The sequence below is a fragment of the Lithobates pipiens genome, unplaced genomic scaffold (genome assembly GCF_037356315.1).
Source record: "Lithobates pipiens isolate NorthernLeopardFrog02 unplaced genomic scaffold, aLitPip1_a1.2 Scaffold_18, whole genome shotgun sequence".
Lineage (NCBI taxonomy): Eukaryota > Metazoa > Chordata > Amphibia > Anura > Ranidae > Lithobates > Lithobates pipiens.
The window spans coordinates 110,571,094-110,591,243 of record NW_027507758.1 but is presented as its reverse complement, the minus strand read 5'-3'; the positions used below and the strand labels follow the sequence as shown (position 1 = coordinate 110,591,243).

General features: G+C 41.7%; 1 protein-coding gene across 2 annotated transcripts in view; it reads right to left on the bottom strand.

Annotated features, from left to right (window-relative positions):
• DZANK1 (double zinc ribbon and ankyrin repeat domains 1) overlaps positions 1-20,150 on the bottom strand; it is an 86,285-nt gene that overhangs the window by 18,586 nt on the left and 47,549 nt on the right. For both annotated transcript variants that reach the window (XM_077485999.1, XM_077486000.1), the window contains exons 7-14: positions 18,831-18,916; positions 14,969-15,086; positions 12,981-13,094; positions 8,313-8,405; positions 6,742-6,864; positions 6,486-6,650; positions 3,425-3,644; positions 1,404-1,507 (exon numbers count right to left, since the gene is read on the bottom strand). In XM_077485999.1, coding sequence (XP_077342125.1) covers positions 1,404-1,507; positions 3,425-3,644; positions 6,486-6,650; positions 6,742-6,864; positions 8,313-8,405; positions 12,981-13,094; positions 14,969-15,086; positions 18,831-18,916 — 1,023 coding nt within the window. The remainder of the gene's footprint in view (positions 1-1,403; positions 1,508-3,424; positions 3,645-6,485; positions 6,651-6,741; positions 6,865-8,312; positions 8,406-12,980; positions 13,095-14,968; positions 15,087-18,830; positions 18,917-20,150) is intronic.

Genomic DNA, 20,150 nt, shown 5'->3' with positions numbered 1-20,150 from the left:
AGAATAAATGTAACAATGGTGGCACTTGGTGATTGGCCCTGTGCTTCAAGGAAAGGTAGATATAGGCTACTGAATGACAATAAAATGATCCTGTTGCTTTCCCCCATGAAAAGTATAGGCTTAAACTGGCCATAGGTGGATCGAAATTCGGCCAATTCAGCAGGGGCCACCCAAGTTTTGATCTACTTGTGGCTGCTCCACTGAAGTCAATCGGGCTTGTTGGAAAAATTATTTTGATCTCCACTATCAGAATACAGTGGGGGATGATTTACTAAGACTGGAGAGTGCCAAATCTGGTGTAGTTCTGCACAGAATCCAATCAGCTTCCTTTTTGGTCAAAGCTTAATTAAACAAACTGACCTTAGAGGCTGATTGGTTACCATGAACAGCGGCACCAGAGTTTGCACTTTCCAGTTTTAGTAAATCAACCCCTATGTCTCAAGCAAGGAGGATTCCTCCATCCATCTTGATTGTGTTGTTGGATGACGTTCGTTTTTTTGTTCAGCCCACTTTGGCTGGCCAGCCTCACTTTAAAGAAACCTACTAAGTCCTTTTCCATCTAAACTGGCCAAACCACAAATCTCCAATGCAATTTCAGAAAAATAACCCCCCTTCTGTGAAGAAAACAAGTGTTAATGAGATTTTAAAATCAAAGAGGTAAATAATATCAATTTTATTCCGGTCAAATAAAACAACAAATACCTCTTCTTACAATAAAAATAAATATAAAAAAAGAATATTTACTCAGCTGACCATCACCAAATATCAAAAAGCTACAAATATACACAAATATGCACAATTGCTAGAAAATAACAGTAGTGATTAGAGTGTTAAAAGAAACACCGTCACCAAGTACATAAATAAAGCTAGATGTAAAAGAAAAAATATATCATGAAAATGTATAATTAAAATTATATTTGAAGAAAAAACTGAACTTTGATATGTGAAGGAAACCAGAAAGGGTAACAGTGATGAAACCAATCAAGAAAGACAACTAAAGTAATTGCCTAATGCATAGCACAGATCTGAGATCTGCAAGCATCATCCCGGTAACAATTTATACAGTCGGAGGTTGGCTCTCTTATAAAAGCAATCCTAGCAGCTAACTAGCAGCAGGAGGGGACATCCCCCTCCCGCTGCTTTCTTGGGCTATCTTGTGCCTCCGGGAGACCCAAGTAAACAGCCAGTGCGTCTGCCTATGGATAGTAAAATTTCCGTCATTTGTCGCTGTTGCGCTTTTTCTAGCAAAAATACTGATTGTTACATGTAAACAAAAGGTGTCAGAAAAGGGCTGGTCTGGAAGTGGTACAATATAATGCAATTATTAAAACATTGTTATCATTTTTGTGCCATATCTAATTTTCTAACCACCGAGCATCATTCCATCTACCCATCATACTTACTCTTCCCATCCGAGGTTTTCCAATCAGTGCCTTAAATTCAGAGTCATTCTGTGTGTAGCAGCGCAAATGTGCACAAATATGATCCAACTGCTGCCTCCAATAGCCTACAGAAATAAATTCACATTTGTAAACAATCAGAAATCTAACACACTATCAGACAAGTATTCACAGGCTACATGTATCAATTCTACTTCATACATATTGCTGAAGCAGAGGCTAACTGTCTTAAACAGTAAAGCTTCAAAGCCATTTACACGAGTCACGGATTTGGCAATAACTGTGTAATTACTTGGGACAGAAGAGATACTGTACATATATGTTTTTTTTAACAATCAATTATTTCTTTTGTGGCATTGTCATCCAAAAAGTACACTATATTACCAAAAGTAGTGGGATGCCTGCCTTTACACACACATGAACTTTAATGGCATCCCAGTCTTATGCCCCGTACACACGCTCGGACATTGATCGGACATTCCGACAACAAAATCCATGGGATTTTTTCTGACGGATGTTGGCTCAAACTTGTCTTGTCTACACAAGGTCACACTATGTTGTCGGAAATTCCGAAATGTCAAGAACATGGTGACGTACGACGAGCTGAAAAATTGAAGGTCAATAGCCAGTGCGGCTCTTCTGCTTGATTCCGAGCATGCGTAAAATTTTGTGCTTCGGAATTGTGTACACATGATCGAAAATCCGTTGTTGGAAAATTTGAGAACCAGAGCTCAAATTTTGTGCGATGGAAATTCCAATGGAAACTGTCCGATGGAGCCTACACATGGTCGGAATTTCCGACAAAAAGCTCCCATGAAAATCCGACCGTGTGTATGAGGCATAAATCAGTAGGATTCAATATTGAGCTGGCCCACCCTTTGCCACTATAACAGCTTCAACTCTTCTGTCCACAAGGTTTAGGAGTGTATCTATGGGAATGTTTAACAATTCTTCCAGAAGTACCTTGGTGAGGTCAGGGACTGGTGGACAAAAAGAGAAAACTGCGCTATCCTATGTATAAAAATGAAGCTGCAACTCCCAAATGTTATACAACATTAACAAAATAGAAACCAAAAAGAAAGGGCTGCGCTAAAGATTGACTGATGAATAATTCTTTTTGGTTTCACTGATGTGGACAAGAAAGTCTGGCTCACAGTCTCTGCTTTAGTTCATCCCAAAAGTGTTCTGTCAGGTTGAGGTCAGGACTGTTTTAGACCTTTTATGGAGCTTGCTTTGTGCACTGGTCCAAATCATTTGATGGAGGGGGGATTATAGTGTTTTTCAGGGGTTGGGCTTGTCCCCATAGTTCCAGTGAACGGAACTCTTAAGGCGTCAGCATACCAAGATATTTTGGACAATTTCATGCTCCCAAGTTTGTGGGAACAGTTTGGGGATGGTCCCTCCCTGTTCCAACATTACTGGGCACCAGTGCACAAAGCAAGGTCCATAAAGTCATGGACACCAAACTCGCTGGTCAATCAAGGACAAAAGAACTATGGTCACTGGTTCTGCTACACAGAATGCAACCTTGAATGGTCCTGCCCCAGCAAGATTGTAGCAGCTACAAAGTACATCCTAAAGCTTTCAGTGGGTAAAATCTGAATGTCAAATGATGTCAAATGATTTGTGCAACTGAAACTGTTTCGGGTCATGTGACAAATTTTCTTCTCCTGCTGGGTAAACTTTTTTTACCCATCCATTCCCATTTATAAAATGAAATAAGCTTCTCTTGCTTTGGGATTCTGAAGTATTCAAACACCTGGTTATTCTTGATAGTGGGACAATAAATATGCCGTGTAAACCACACTTACAAAGCACACAACCGTGCTTCATAATGTGCTAAAGGATGCTTTTTTTTTTCTTTTAGCAGTGTAGTTAGGTCATACCACTGCTTTATAAATGGACTCCGTTTTTGAAATAGTATAATAGCTCACAATTTTGGTGCTTCTGAGCTCAATTTTAAAGACAGCACCATCAGTATAAATGTACTTAGCCGTCATCCCGTGTTACATAAGATATCTAACCTCGGCCTGGACTGACTGCCGTGATAAGCGGTTTGCGGTCACTCATCTTTTCCTTCTTCTCTTTATCTGATAACAGCTCCAGCTCCTTCTTCTCCATTAGTTTGCTGGATGGGTAAAACAATCCTACAGTCTGGGTCCCCATGTCCACCTTCTCAGTACCTAGTCTAGGGTCCGGCAATGAGACCGATAATGGTTGCCAGGAAGCACGACCATCTAAATCCTAAAACAGAAGGTTAGATAACGTATTTTATATACTTCAATCATATTTTACGTCAGCAGGAAAAGGTGTCATAATATAGAAGCAGATGTTTAGTTTACACATTCTAACATTTAATGGAGCAAGGTTCTTATTATGTAACAATACTATTAAAATAGGTTAGATTTACTAAGGGTGAAGTGCCCCTAAACCTGGTGATCCTAAACCTCTGAAAGGGTATTTTTTGCTATTCGGCACTGTGCTACTTTAACTGGCAATTGCTCGGTCATGCAACACTATACGCAAATGAAATTTAAAAAAAATGAATTCACACACATAGAGCTTTCTTTTGGTGGTATTTGATCACCACTGGGTCTTTTATTTTTTATTATATAAAAGAAATTAGACCAACATTTTAAAAAATAAAATAACAATATTTTCCTCTGGTTATAAAACATATCCAATAAAATTAAAAAAAACAAACATATTCATAAATTTAGGCCAAATGTGTTCTGCTACATGTCTTTGGTTAAAAAAAATCCCAATAAATGTATATTAATTGTTTTTTGCGAAAATTATACAATCTACAAACTATGGGAAATTTACTGCAATTTAGGCAGCTTTAGTTGCTATGCTATAATGGTGGTGATCAGTGACTTATAGTGGGACTTTGGTGGGGTGGTGGGTAATTTATTTTCAATAGTGACAGGCCCCACCCACATTTCCATTAGTGACAGGCCCCATCAACATTTCCAATAGTGACAGGCCCCAACCACATTTCCAATAGTGGCAAGCCCCGCCCACATTTCCATTAGTGACAAGCCCCATCAACATTTCCAATAGCGACAGGCCCCAACCACATATCCAATATTGGCAAGCCCCGCCCACATTCCCATTAGTGACAAGCCTCATCAACATTTCCAATAGTGACAGACCCCACCCACATTTACATTAATGACAAGCCTGATCAAAATTTCCAATAGTGACAGGCCCCACCCACATTTCCATTAGTGACAGACCCCACCAACACTTCCAATAGTGGCAAGCCCCACCCACATTCTCAATATTGGCAAGCCCCACCCACATTTTAATAGGGACAAGCCTCTACCACATTTGCAATAGTGACAAGCCCCACCAAAATTTTCAATAGCGACATACCCCACCCACTTTTCACTTTTTTATGTTCCTTGTGTGTAGAGTCTAAAATCAAAGATTAAAAATTTGTATTGTAAGCATACATAATTCATATAACAGAAAGTAAAGTGATGTTAACCAATGTGCTTTAAATATCTAATTATGTGTAAATGAATTAGAAAAAAAGCAGATGAATCTCTTGTTTGAAATTCATATGATCCTATTTCCTTCAATGGCACATCACACTTTAACAAAGCAGACCCTTTGTGGCATCAGAAAGAGTGATAGCTTACAGAATGATATATTTAAGTCAAGACTGCCTGATCACTCAACCTGCACTTTGTATATTTGGGGCAAAGGGACCATTAATAGCCAAGCCCCTTCACTGCTAATACTTACAGTCCTGCCCTCCCCACTGCCCTGGTCACCTGATGGAACCCCTTGGAATATATAGTTCTTCTAGGTGTTGGGAACGTGTGAATCTCCCTCTTCCCCCCACTATGCAGCACTTGCTGACTGTGCAGCCAATCACCAAGTCGGATCCCTGTCACAAGGGGGTGCCCAGTGCGAGTTCAAACCCAGACTGAATTGTGCTTACATGTGGCATTTTCTCCGGGCTTCATCTGGTGAACCTCAGAGAGGCATGGTTGGTAACTGCCATGGAAGAACTCATCTATCTAGTGGACCTGTACCTTTGCTATGAATAAGCCAAGTGCAGTCTTGGGTACAGTGCCCATTCTTTACCTCTGGAAAACTCCTTTATCAGATTTGCAGGGTGATTACAATGGCACTGCATTGGCAATTATCTGTCCCAGCATTGCTTTAAAATGGCACCCTGTCCCAGTAGCATTGGCCAGTACAGATGGGGTTCATTGCTGAAACCACTGGCTTCCAATTCAGCTTCTAGCTTTTCAATCCTGCTATGGAGAGTTTAATAATAAGAGCATGCTGTATCAACACAGTGCAATACAAGGCTTTAGCATTGTGTTACGGGGATGTAATTGGCACTTCATGGCTGCCAGGCACCCATATTTAAAGTGTTACGAAACCCAGGACCGTGCATTCTCTATATCTGGCCTCCCACAGTACATAGAACATGGAAATGTAATTATTTTAGTAATTATAAACTGCTAAATATTTTTTTCTCATCAGCAGTATATACCAGTCTTGTGACTTCTATGAGTGTCTGGTTAAAGTTTGTAGGAGGAGTTTTCATTCAACCTGATTGTCCTATGAGGATGCAGGACTCATGACCCTCTATCTGGACAGTGCTTATTGGCCCTGTGATGATCACATGCACCCTCCCTCCAACCTCTCTAACAATACACACCAAGCTGAGCATGTGCAGCTTGTCCCCTGGCATCTGTTCTATAGGGAGAAATACTGGGTATGGTGGAAGGGGAGGATCCGAAAAGACAGGATCAAACAGCCTTTTTACACAATGCAAAGGAGTAACCCCTTAGGTTCCACATGGAGTATAACAAGCATACTTTACTTCATATACAGACTGATTTTACTGTTGTGGGTTTAGTAACACTTTAACCAGAGTAGATCCAGCTCTGGGATTCTGGTGGTTAGGAAGCAATTAAATACAAAAGGCATGCAAATCATCCTCAACTAACAGTAATTCTACACACAAAAATGTTGTTTCTGCTTTGTATAGCCAGCAAAATGATTATAGATAAGAATAGATAAAAAGGATGAAAATTGTAAATATACAGGTTAGCTTACTGCAGATCGGGTCATGCGGTCTGTACTGGTTACCGTCCTGCTCTGCTGGGCTGAGAATCGTCCTGGAGGCTCCAGGTAAACTCCACAAGTTGCACAGAAGTGGGCATAAGGATGGTTGCTGGCCGCGCACTTAGAGCAAGTCAGATAACTCACAGAGAGGCCTGGCTACAAAAGAAAAAAATTGCTGGAATTTTCACTTGAAGTTTATAAAACAAAATAAAAATGGGCATTGGTTATTATGAAAGTGTGGTATTACCTTTGCCCCGCACCAGTCACAGAAACGAGCATCAGCCAAGTTCACACGGCCACACTTGGAACAAGCCTGCATTTTTCCCATCTGGTTAGGTAAAGGAGGTGCAGAATCTCCGCTGTATATTGGCTGCCATAAAAAAATAAAACATAGTGGCCATAGTTGTACTGATAGCTCATCACAAAAGCCACAGCTAGACAGAGCAAAATATAAGATTTTAAAATTAACAGAGAATGTAATAGACAAATAAACTATTGTACTTTAAGCTAATTTTTCTATAAACATTCTACCACCTCAAAAGGGACCCAATACCCATGAACTGGTGCCAATTATTCTAACACGCTTCAATGACAGTGTATAAGGTACAAAAGGCATCCCTGGTGTCAAAAGGAAGCAACGTTGGCTAGAGATATCTTAATATTTTCCATTTCTGATACTGTCAGTGAAGGCAACAAATGTGCCATGAGTGACAGTACACTTGTAATGTTTGCCTTGCTTTATAATAAATGTTCTCGATACACCAACACTGGCAAGACTACTGTGGGTGCAATGGGCGCAATCTACTATGACCATCATGATAGTAGAACAAGAGGCCTCTCCATTGAACATAGCAGCAACCAATACATGCCTCATTGAGCAGAATAATGTGTCTAGAGTTGTGCATTTCCAGGCTCAGAAATGTATCAGGAGTTTTCAGTGCTGGGATAGTGGAATCAACGTATTTTGGCTTTGTATATTGGCTGGTTTACTGACAGTTTTGTATCATATGAACAATGGATCATCAGTATAGACCCTGATTGTGTGATCACTATGCCCCCTATACTGTGGATCACATGCAAATTAAGGCTTTATTCATTAATTCATTTATTAGTCATTCATAGATGTCAGCTTGCAGAGGCCCCTACATCTTGCACACTGAAACATTCATCTGATTAATATTGTAATTGTCTGATACAAATACAGTATTAATAATAAATAAATCTATTTTAACGTCACATATGTATTTATTAATGTATTACATTTTCTTTCACTTGTCATCCTATAATAATATCAGGAACAGTTTTAATTAGAAATATACTAAATTAAATCTTTGAAACACTGAAACTTAAAAAGTGTAAAAATTATTCACAGGTATAGTCAAGTTAATTGACGCATATTGAAGCTGCGAATATTGAAGCAGTGAGTATAACAAGCATGCTTTACTGCATATACAGACTGATACAGACAGATTTGGCAGTTGTGGTGTTTAGTAACACTTTAAGGTAAAAAACCTTTTGTGTTGCAGGATCAAGCCCAGGGTTGGCACCCCCCCCAATACTTATCTGTGTCAGATTTCGATCCGGCACTGTGCATGAGAGCAGCGTCTCTTTCCGCTCTCTCCCACCTCACAGGGCAGACTGATAGCAGTGGGAACCATTGGCTCTTGCTGCTGTCAGTCATATTCTGTGAGAAGAGAAGATGGGACGAGCTGCGCTGTCTGTGTGCCACCTCACTAAATATTTACTTTAGAATCATCATACCAGCCATCATAGCATTCTGATTGCATGCACATACAGAAAACACAGAACAATTTGTACCGTTTGGGTTTCCGGTAGTTTGGCTTCACAAGTCACACAGTGTTTTAGATTTATGGGATTTCCAGTTCCACAGAAGCGACACAAGGTTTTATCCTACGAATCAATATTGTTATTTATTATTCTTTTTACCATAGAAAATGATTGATGATACTTTAAACAATGAAGAAATAAAGCTGCGTGGTTTAGTTAAAGGGTTATTGTAAAAAGTTCTTTAACCTGATAACTGTATGTTAAAGAGGAACTGCAGTCTGCTCACATAATCTGTAATAAAAACATCTTTGCCATTCTGAAGCTTCCCGCCAACCACTTTGCATTTTATTTTTATATGCTGCGATTCTGTACTTGCCAAATATACTGCACAAATCTCCATCCACTAAGTCTGGCTGCAGCCATTTTTACTGTGGGCAGCTGAAGCCTGTTACCTTCCTGGATTTTCACAGACACACAGAGGCACACCTCCAGCTCTGTGGCTCTTATTGGCCCTCTTATGACTCATCCCAACTCCCTTCCTGGCACACTCTCACATGAGTGAGATAGAGCGAGGGCTGTGCATGATGTCATAAGTCTAGGCTTTTTACCAGACAAGAATCAGGAGGTGGGCTGTATAAGGTATTTACAAGGATGGCTGCAAATGCTCCAGTAGCCCTAGCAGTGTATAATTTGTCCAAATGTGACTTTTTCTGGACAGCTTGGTTTGCATGAAAAAGTGGAGAAAAACACTGTATAAATAAAGATGTGAAAAAAAAAGAACTGATATACTGGATATTATATTACACAACCATATATCAGATTACAATACTATACAATACTAACGCAGCAAACATTGTTTAATTCTTATGCCGCGTACACACGATCGGACTTTCCGGCAGACTTGGTCCGGCGGACCAGAGTCCGTTGGACAATTCGATCGTGTGTGGGCTCCAGTGGACTTTTTCTTCCCCAAATTCTGGTGGACGTAGAAATAAAACATGTTTTAAATCTTCCCGCCGAAAGTCTGCCGGACCCAGTTCCAGTCGGGAAGCCCGCTCGTGTGTATGCTGGTCCGACGGACCAACTACGACGCAACAGCAACTATAGCACCTGCCCGTGAGAATGTTTCCAGCGTGATCATATCGCGCTGGTTCTCGGCTACAGGCTACTGTACACCAGACCCTTAGGTCTGGTAAACATTTTAAGTGTAACCCCCTACGCCGAAAAAACGGCATGGGGTCCCCCCAAAATCCATTCCAGACCCTTATCCGAGCATGCAGCCGGCCGGTCAGGAAAGGGGGTGGGGACAAGCGAGTGCCCCCCCCCCTCCTGAACCATACCAGGCTGCATGACCTCAACATGGGGGCCCCCAGATCCCGGCCCACCACCCTATGTGTATGAGTTTTGGGTCCATCGTACCCCTACTCATTCACCTGGGGGTAAAAGTGTCAATAAAAAAAAACAGACACACTACACAGGTTTTTAAAAGTAGTTTATTAGGCAGCTCCAGGGTCTTCTTCCAGTTCTTCTTGCCGAGCTCCTCCGCTATCTTCTGCTCTTTTGCCGCTCTTTTGCTAGTGGTGGCCTGGCTTCCGAAGTCAGAAGAAGACCTCCGGAGCTGCCTAATAAACTACTTTAAAAACCTGTGTAGTATGTTTTTTTACTGACACTTTTTCCCAGAAGAAGGTGGGGGGCCGGGATCCGGGATCTGACAACCAACGGCCAGGGTTGTCGGGAAAAGGCCCTTGTCCTCATCAACATGGGGACAAGGTGCTTTGGGGTGGGGGGGGCCACAGGGCGCCTCCCTTTCCCAAAGCACCCATCCCCCATGTTGAGGGTATGCGGCCTGGTACCTTTCCTGACCAGCCGGGCTGCGTGCTCGGATAAGGGTCTGGTATGAATTTTGGGGGGACCCCATGCTGTTTTTTCGGGGTAGGGGGCTACCCTTAAAATCCATACTAGGTGACGGGGCTCATAAGGTGTCAATCTCGCTGATGAAAGCTGCGAGATTGACTTCTCTAGTCCTGTCGTACCTGGAGTCACGTTCAAAATTAACAGACTTTAGTCCGTGTGTGGGCAAATGCGTTAATTAAGTCCGTCGGACCTCCGCCAAATGTCCATCGGGAAGTCCGTTGGACCTAGTCCGCCGGAAAGTCCGTTCGTGTGTGAGCGCAAGTCTGCTCGTTCAAAAAGTCAGGCGGATTGTCCGCCAGACCAAGTCTGCCGGAAGGTCCGATCGTGTGTACTCGGCATTAGTAATGTGGTTTCCAAGTTTTAACAAGCAGTTGACTTGATTCACTCCCTTTGTACACCTTTTATCTGCTACAAAATTATAATAGAAAGAAGAGGGTTGTACACAGAAATAGATCATTCTCCAAAAAGTTTAAAGCTGAAGTTTGATCTGCTTTTATTTTTAATTCCCCACCATCCACATGCTAATGATTTTCTTCCATTTCATTTCATATCTGTTTTAGACCCAGCAGGATGCTTTATATAGCTTCTGGAAAACATCCCATCACCCTACCTCAGCACTCCTCTTATGTGCCTTCAGCCCTGATTCAGCCAGTGGGCTGGCTCTTGTGGGGATCTATGCAATATCAATATGCTTGTATGTGTTTGGGGATCGGTTTGTAAGAGTATTGCCCCGTAAACATAATCGGACTTTCCGACAACAAAACCGTATATTTTTGTTCGAAGGTTGTTGGCTCCAACTTGTCTTGCATACACACGGTCAGACGAATGATGGCCAATTATGAACGTGAGAACGTGGTGACGTACAAGATGTATGACGAACCGATAAAAAAGAAGAAGTTCAATAGCCAGTGCGGCTCCTTCTGCTTGATTCCGAGCATGCGTTAAGTTTTGATCGGAAATTCCAACAACAAAGTTTTGTTGGCGGAAAATTTGAGAACCTGCTAGCCAACATTTGTTGGCGGAAAGTCCGACAACAAATGTTCGATGGAGCATACACACGGTCGGACTTTCAGCCAACAATCTCACATCCAACATTTGTTGTCGGAAAATCCTATCGTGTGTACGGGGCATTAGGCTCCTTCCACATAGGGTGGAGTCTGTTGGAGTCCACCTGCCCAGTGGGGAACCTGTCCGCTGATCCCCGTTGAGCAGACAGATGGCTGGTCCGTGTCCTCACCTCTTATGCAGAGTAGACACAAACACAGCCCGTTCTCCTCTATGAGCGGTAGGATGTAAGCAGACTGCCTGTCCGTTTACACCTGACTGCAATCCCAACCGCTCTGCCAGACGGAAGGGCGACAGAACCGTTAACTCCATAGAGAACAATGGGTGGTCTGATCGGGTCCACCTAAAAAACTGACAGGTGGGCCCGATCAATCCTCTAGTGTGAAAGGGGCCCAAACATTCCTAGGCAAACTGCATTTATATAGGCTGCTCCAGATAAAGCTCACATGTGATGCTAAGCCTCCACATTTGAAAGAACCAAAATCCTTGAAAGGGGCAGGTCAGGGGCAGTAGGGTTGAAAAGGGGATGGCTAAATGATGATGGATGTCCTCCAGCCAGGCTCTGTCTGGCTTGCTGCATCTTCTAATGCACACTGTGTAAAGCAGGGAAATCAGAATAAGCAATTTCAGTACAGATGGGGAGCTTGTACAACTGTGTAGTCTGTACGATTCCCCTGCTCATATACGAATGTCTGTATTCAGATAACATACTGCTCTAACTTTGTGTCATGTACAGTACATGACTACAATTTTATACACAGTGTGTGTGTTTATATATGTATATATATATATATATATATATATATATATATATATATATATATAAAATGTTATTTAATGTTCTTATGGAATTAATATGAAATCTGTTTTATTTTCAGAATTACTTTCCCCCTACCCTACAGTCCTGCTGCAGAAGAAGGAGACAAAATGAGAAAATAAAAGCACTTTTTGAGGTTCGGTGCTGCCCCTATCCTCCTTCCCTAGGCACTGGCCAATGAGTGTCTTCTACTAAATGCAGCCCTGTATAGGTGTACGCAAGGGGTGTGCCAGGTGTACCTGGGCACACCCTAATCACTATGTGCGGTGCCGTATCCCCATACTGTCTGGGCTTCCCCCATGCTGGCCCCCCTGCCCTGCAGTTTTGCTGGCTTCCCTTCTGTCCCTGAGAGTGGATGGAAATTAGGTGAAGGGGCAAGTAAATATGTCATTTACCAGCACCTTCCTCTTCTAAAGTGAACACACTCATTGTGTTCATTCATAACTGTAGCATACTAAAAACTGTGTTTACTATGCTTCAGTTTGTGAATGAACAGCAAGCTGGTCAACACAGAGGAGCTCCCATTAATGAGGTGGAGCAACACTGAGATTGCAGAGAAAGGCACGAGTGTTTTTGAGCTTTGGGGTGCACACTGTAATACAATAGGCTGTGCACACCTATGATGCAACCCTGCATATATAGTATACAATATATAAAAGAGGAAATATTAGCTATAAACTAGAAACGATTCACACTGACATTTGAATAAATATAGACAAGCCTACATAAACACAGTAAAGAAAAAAAATCAGTGTAAAGGGTAACTGGAGTTTCCAATAGCAACCAATCAGAACCGTATTTAATGACATAGTCTATAAGTGGTTGATATGGACATACATCAAAAATTCATATTTACATCAGCTGTATGAGAGAAATACACATGGCATTTGAGGTTCACTGACCTTCAGATGGATACTAGCTTGTGGCTGCATCTGTGCAAACAAAGGAGCTTCACACACAATACAGGAGGGAGTGTTCATAGGGACCATCGTTCTGCACTCTACACACAACCCCATCTGTGGAATGACAGATACCCCCGAAAAAAAGAGAATTAACATAGTCCCTGGAATTCATAAAGACAGGTGCAGACAGATTTTACATAAGTGTCTCTAAAAGTGGTGCCAAATTCATGGACCTGTCTAGAACTTGTACTTGAATTTGACGCACACTAGAGTCTCTCTCTGTACGCCAAAAAGAGAGTTGGTCTTAATTAGAGTGAGATATGAACAGTCAGTATTTTAATTGGCACATTTAAGAACTACCCGAATTTGGTGCACGACTCGCTGTAAGAACCAAAAATGTCGCAGATGCTATATTAATTTGGCGCAATGCATTAACAAAAGAGATTAACGACAAAAAAAAGTGGCACAGCAGCTCTATTGAATTGACCCCAATATGTCTTATAAAGCAATGGTCCAAGTGCAGAAAAGTAAATAGTGCACAGAAAATTGCTGCAACAGGTCAATAACGTGTTTTACTAAAACAACAGTCACCAGTTATCAAACAGCAGAACACAGACAAGTAAAAAATGGCGGTGATCATAAGCCTTTTGTTTTGCTGTGTTTGAAGAAAGAAAAGTACTTGTTACCAACAATAAAAACTGTTCTTACTTTTCTGATGAATTTGACTTACATATATATACTCAACATAACGCACCTTTTTCAGATGGTCTGATCACGATTTATAATCAGGGCCGGAGCTACCACTAGGCAAACTAGGCAGCCACCTAGGGCACCCGGCCACTGGTGTTATTACTCTCTTCTCTCTGAAGCAAGCAACTAAGTCTCAGCATTAGCCGGCCTGCCACTCCATTCACAAATATTGTCAGAGGCGCAGCGGCGGCGGAGGACTGTGTCTGTGTCCCGACTCCTGAATGAATGTGAACAAGGAAACATTCATTGATGGGCGCTGGTGAGGCTGCATTTGATGGGCGCTAGTGAGGCTGCATTTGATGGGCGCTGGTGAGGCTGCATTTGATGGGCGCTGGTGAGGCTGCATTTGATGGGCGCTGGTGAGGCTGCATTTGATGGGCGCTGGTGAGGCTGCATTTGATGGGTGCTAGTGAAGCTGCATTTGATGGGTGCTAGTGAAGCTGCATTTGATGAGATGGGTAGGGAAAAGAGGGTGGAGCCAGGGCGGCAAAATTAGGTTTCGCTAGGGTGTTAAAAATCCATGCACCTGCCCTGTTTATAATAATCATCTGTTAGCATGTTGGTACTATTTATATGCCCAGCCTTGATCAGTGTAGAGGTCTTCCAGCATTAGTGTTATGAGGGCCAACTTGACTGGCCTGCACAAAGTCCTGACCTCATGTGTACTGTATACATTTACTTGGGTTTAAGATAATGCTAGCCATACAGGGGAAAAATAAATCAATCAATTTTCCCATCGACACTAACAGCAGGGAGCAGACTCAACAGGGAGGGCAGGACCTATACACAGAGACCACTGATTTGACACAGAGAGCAAGGGTCTTATTCTACAGCAGTGGGGTGCCAAGGCAAATCTTGGCACCCCAGATGTTTTGGAACTACATTTCCCATGATGCTCATGCATTCTGCAGTGTAGTTGGGCATCATGGGAAATGTAGTTCCAAAACATCTGGGGGTGCCAAGGTTTGCCATCACTGTTCTACAGCATGCTAGTGAGGACAGGGTTTTCTACTAGGACTATGGCTGCTTTAGAGAGAAAGACATTTGTAAGACATTTAATGCCTTTTTTTATGCGCCAAGAAAGTTTTTAGCGGAATTGATGTTTGAATTGGTCTTTCAACTAATGCTAATAAGCACCTTTCACATTATGTATTTTAAAATGCAATGAATAAATTAGCAGAACACTAGTGCCCTGTGGGCCTTATTTCTTGCAACAATAAAAGTATGTAAATTCTAACCTGAGCGCCCTCTGGTGGTGGCAAGCGACGTCCAGGCACTGGTGGAACAGGGCGGCCACATTCCTGGCAGAAGCGTGCAAATGGATCAGATGGTCGAGGGGCTAAGCAGTGGGCACACCTGTCATTTAAAAGCAAAGTCATAATATAATATGAGGGCAATTCAGAGCTTAAAAGGTGCAGGAAGCTAACAAGGTAATATACAAACCAATAGTGTAAATCATAAAGGTGCTGCACCGTTTGTTTCATAAAGTCATAATATAGTATACAAGGCTGAATAAAGTTAAAAATTATCATATTATGTGATCAGTTTTTTTATTTGATTTATGTAGACTTATAATGAAAGCAACTTCTATACATTCAGATTATTTGCAGGAAAGGGTGACTTTAGATCTTTTCTGTTAATAACGATCTTGTGAGCTGTCATCATTTATCAAAACGACCCACTCACATACACTATATTGCCAAAAGTATTGTGACACCCGCCTTTATACGCACATGAACTTTAATGGCATCCCAGTATTAGTCCATAGGGTTCAATATTGAGTTGGCCCACCCTTTGCAGATATAACAGCTTCAACTCTTCTAGGAAGGCTGTTCACAAGGTTTAGGAGTGTGTCTATGGGAATGTTGGACCATTCTTCCAGAAGTGCATTTGTGAGGTCAGGCACTGATGTTGGATGAGAAGGCCTGGCTTGCAGTCTCCACTCTAATTCATCCGATAGGTGTTCTATTGGATTAAGGTCAGGACTCTGTGCAGGCCAGTCAAGTCTTTGTGGACCTTGCTTTGTGCACAGTCATGTTGGAACAGGAAGGGGACATCCCCAAACTGTTCCCACAAAGTTGGGGGCATGAAATTGTCCAAAATGTCTTGGTATGCTGAAGCCTTAAGAGTCCCCATCACTGGAACTAAAGAGCTGAGCCCAACCCCTGAAAAACAATCCCACACTATAATCCCCCCTCCACCTGATTTAGACCAGTGCACAAGGCAAGGTCCATAAAGACATGCATGAGCGAGTTTGGGGTGGAGGAACTTGACTGGCCTGCACAGAGTCCTGACCTCAACTTGATAGAACACCTGTGGGATGAATTAGAGCAGATACTGCAAGGCAGGCTTTCTCTTCCAACATCAGTGTCCAATCTCACAAATGCGCTTCTGATGATGATCAAACATTCCCATAGACACACTCCTAAACCTTGTGGACAGCCTTCCCAGAAGAGTTGAAGCTGCTATAGCTGCAAAGTGTGGGCTAACTCAATATTGAATCCTACGGACTAAGACCATTGCCCATTAAAGTTCATGTGCGTGTAAAGGCAGGCGTCCCAATACTTTTGTTAATATAGTGTATAAAATGGTTTGAAGGTTTGAACACTGATAGCTGTATATATACACAGGTCTTGTACTTTTGTTTCTGCCCTTTTAAAACCCTTCTACTGTCAAGTGTGTCAACATCTTCTGTTCTCCATGCTTCTGGTTTCAGAATCCAGAGGTTCCCCGGGCCATTCTCAATCTGAGCAACACCTCCGATGGTAGCAATACATGTCAGATTTATACTGTTTGTTGCAGTATCAAGAGGCACAATTCGCACTCGTATGAGCAGATTAAAGGGTTCATCCACAGATTTTATAGTTATAGGGAGAGATCTCCCTGTTCTAATTCCAGGCTATGTTCCAGAGTTTTGGATGTTCTTATCCACCTCTGTGTGTTCCAGCACCTCTTGCTGCATTCTCCATAACATAAAATACATCAAGATCTTGTAGAAAGAGAGGGAGTCAAATGGGCACAACACATATACAGACTCAGGAACTCAAATGGAAAAATCTCTGCCAATACCTTAGCTCTCCAAATATTAGTTGCATCAAAGAGGGTGGGTTTTAATGCCCACAGGCTGCACATGGATGGGCAAGATTTCTGTGCCAAGAGCATGTTCACACTAACCCAAGCTGTCTTAGACCTTGATCATGTTCTAAATGACCACTGTGACACCCAAGCAGAGTGGTAGGTCCATCCTGCCCCCCCGCCGGGCATATAGACCCACCTAAAGGGATGCCAGGGCTTGGCAAGAAGGGACCATAGGCTTGTTACATTAATTAATTTTTTTTCAGGCATACATATAAGCTTACAACAAACATGTAGAAGCCATGAAATCCATTATACATCTGAATGCATTCCCACAGGCATGTATTTTATATAGCCGTTCAAAACCCTCATGACATTCAATGCGTATTCCTAAAATGTATTCACCAATAAGGTTCATCTGCATATTCGCCCTACTTACAGCATGGTCAATGTGACATTCCCCGCACCTTAAGGCTCGATTCACATCTATGCATGTTGCTTTTGAGCGTTTCTGCAGTGCTTTTTGCGGTGCTTGCCGCATTTTTGGACATGCGTGTTTACTGCGTTTTTGCCGCGCTTTGCGTTTTTATATTTTACAGTGTGGTTGCTTAGCAACCAGCTATATACAGTGTAAAGAAATGGAAAAAAAAAATGAAAAAAAAATAAAAACACAAAAACGCAAATTGCGGCAGAAACGCGGTACTTGCGTTTTGGATGCGGGTCCATTGACTTCCATTACATGCAAAAACGCTGCATTTTGCATGAAAAAAAGTCCCCGACCTTTCCAAAAACGTAGAGGCACAAAAATGCATTGATGTGAACATGTTCCATAGGAACCCATGTTGAAAAATTTCCCTGTATTTCTGTAAAATGCATCAAAAAATGCATAAGTGTGAATCAAGCCTTACAGAAAATAGATATTAAATGGTGCTAAAGATACGCTGCTCTGATGTGCCAAATCCATGTTTTCAAAACTGTTTTAAAGGTCTGGAAATGCACAAAGTGTGAAAAACTGCTCATTTGGACCCCTATGGTATTGTCCTTTTAGTAACCCATACCTTCTTCATGAAATGCAATAAGCCGAATTTAATTGATACATAGTTCTAATTTAGAGCACTTTTACACTGCTCTGTAGCAAAATATCTCTGTTTTAGATGCATTTCCTGTATGTTTCTAGGTTGACTGCACCTGTGAAAAATATATTTGACTCAAAAACGCCCCAAAAATGCAAATCACAGTGCTTTATTACTGCGATTTTCATTCATTTCAGTGGGAACTGCATTTTTCATGCAGCTTTCAAAACTGCACCAAAGATGCAGCATGCAGGACTTTTCAAAATGCACTGCACCCACAGCGCAGAGGTGTGAACAGTCCCATAGGATTTACAGGGAAACATTTTCCTTGCAAGGTAAAAATGCAGGAAAAATATACCAGTGTGAAAGGAGCCTTATATCCTAAAATATTTTTATAATAAAAAAATAAAATAAAATAAAATTAAATTAATATATAATATATACATAATTATTATTATTAATAATAATAATAATAATAATAATAATAATAATAATAATAATAATAATAATAATAGATAAATTGAATAAATGTAAATAACAGTTGAAAAAATATAAAAACATAAAAAAGATGGTATGCAAAATAGGAAAAGAAAACTGCTCTGCAGCTCAGTGTATATTCTTGGAATGCCAAGATATAACTATATCTATGCAATTGCAATTACAAGAAGATATGAATACTGACGCAATTGGATTGCCACTAAAATGAATTAGAGTTCTGTATACACAATACTTCAATATTAGGGGTAAATGCACATATAGGGAAATTATTATTGTGGGATATGCATTCCCTTATAGTAATGCAGTAAAAAAAAAAATCAACTGTCAGAAAAATGAAACGCTATCAGGCCAGTTACTAAAGAACAGACATAATGAGTTGCTTCCATACCTTCTATTAATGAGCCGATTACTCACTATGGGCTACACAAACATGGAGGTGTCACAGTGGACTTACTTGAGGAAATCTGTCTCCCTCTGGATCCTCATGCTCTGTGTACTTGTTAGACTCTTCTTTACTATTGGTTCAACTGTGTCATTCACCTACATAGCAGAAAAGCTGTTGTCATAACAGTCAGTTTTTTTCATACACGTAAAGCAATACATTGTTCAGAGAAAATGGATTGCTTTGGAAAACACATATAGAATTAAAGCCCAGACCTATGGAATGTTGTAACCCATATTATTCATTTTAAGATCTTTTTTTGTTTGCATATAAACTTGCGGCATATACAGTAGGTGCTATAGGTCACAGTAAATCATTGCTGTATGCACTATAATGTTAAATAATTCCCTTTTTGTTTATGGATTTATTTAAAGGTGGTGATATATATGTAGCACCCTGGTGTTTAGGCAGGATTGCTAATAAATGTAGTTTGCCAGGTGGTAATTTTCCTGGCTAATTGTTAGATCAATTGATTCCCCTCCAATTATGGAATTGCTGCACCTTTTCTCTTCTGTCACTAGGTGGCACTGTGGCTGGTGACATTAGAATGACAGGGGGCTTCGTAAGGTCAGAATATGAATGGATGGGGTGTCTCAGCCAATTGGCAGGGGTTTCTTTAGTCCCTTGTCCTGCTGGGAGAGCCTATTTGTGTGAAGTCAGGTGACCAGGGTTTCATGCCACCTGGACGGCTGTCTAGGTGGACGTGTGTTATGTCGCCCCAGGCTGCTAGGCCATAAGCCCGAGGCCTGTCCCGGGAAAACCTGGCTGCTAGGCTGCTTGAGGCCTATCTAGGAGCAGGAGAAGCAGCGTAGGGTTGGGACTGCAGGATTGAAGTCCAACCAAGTTGAGAAAGTTCAGCCAGACGGGAAACCAGTTGTGGTTGGAGGTAGCAGGGAAGCTGTCGCCCCTAAGGGACCATCTTTTTTCCTACCGGAGACTACAGCGAGTAAGCTTCAGCTAGTGCTAGAGCAGTCTTCTCCCCAGCCGGGGATGGTGAAGAAGTGGGAAAGTTTCAGCAAGTGCCAAGCCAGGGACCCAGCAGGATAACGGGGGTGACGCTTGAGTAGTATATCGGGATAGCATTGGAAGAGCTCAGGGGGATCCAGTGATGACTGGGATCTGGAAGTCTAGTGAGAGACTGGGAGCTCAGTGAGTGAGATACTGTGAGATAAGAAACGGACTGTTCTGTGTTACCACGTGTTACATACAACTACCTTTCATTGACTGTTGCAAGATTAGTTTCCATGGGAGACAGCGGTCCTACCTATACAGAAGTGTTATCCGGCTGGAGGTCTTCCGTTGTATAGCTGTCTACCTATAGAAGTCTCAGAG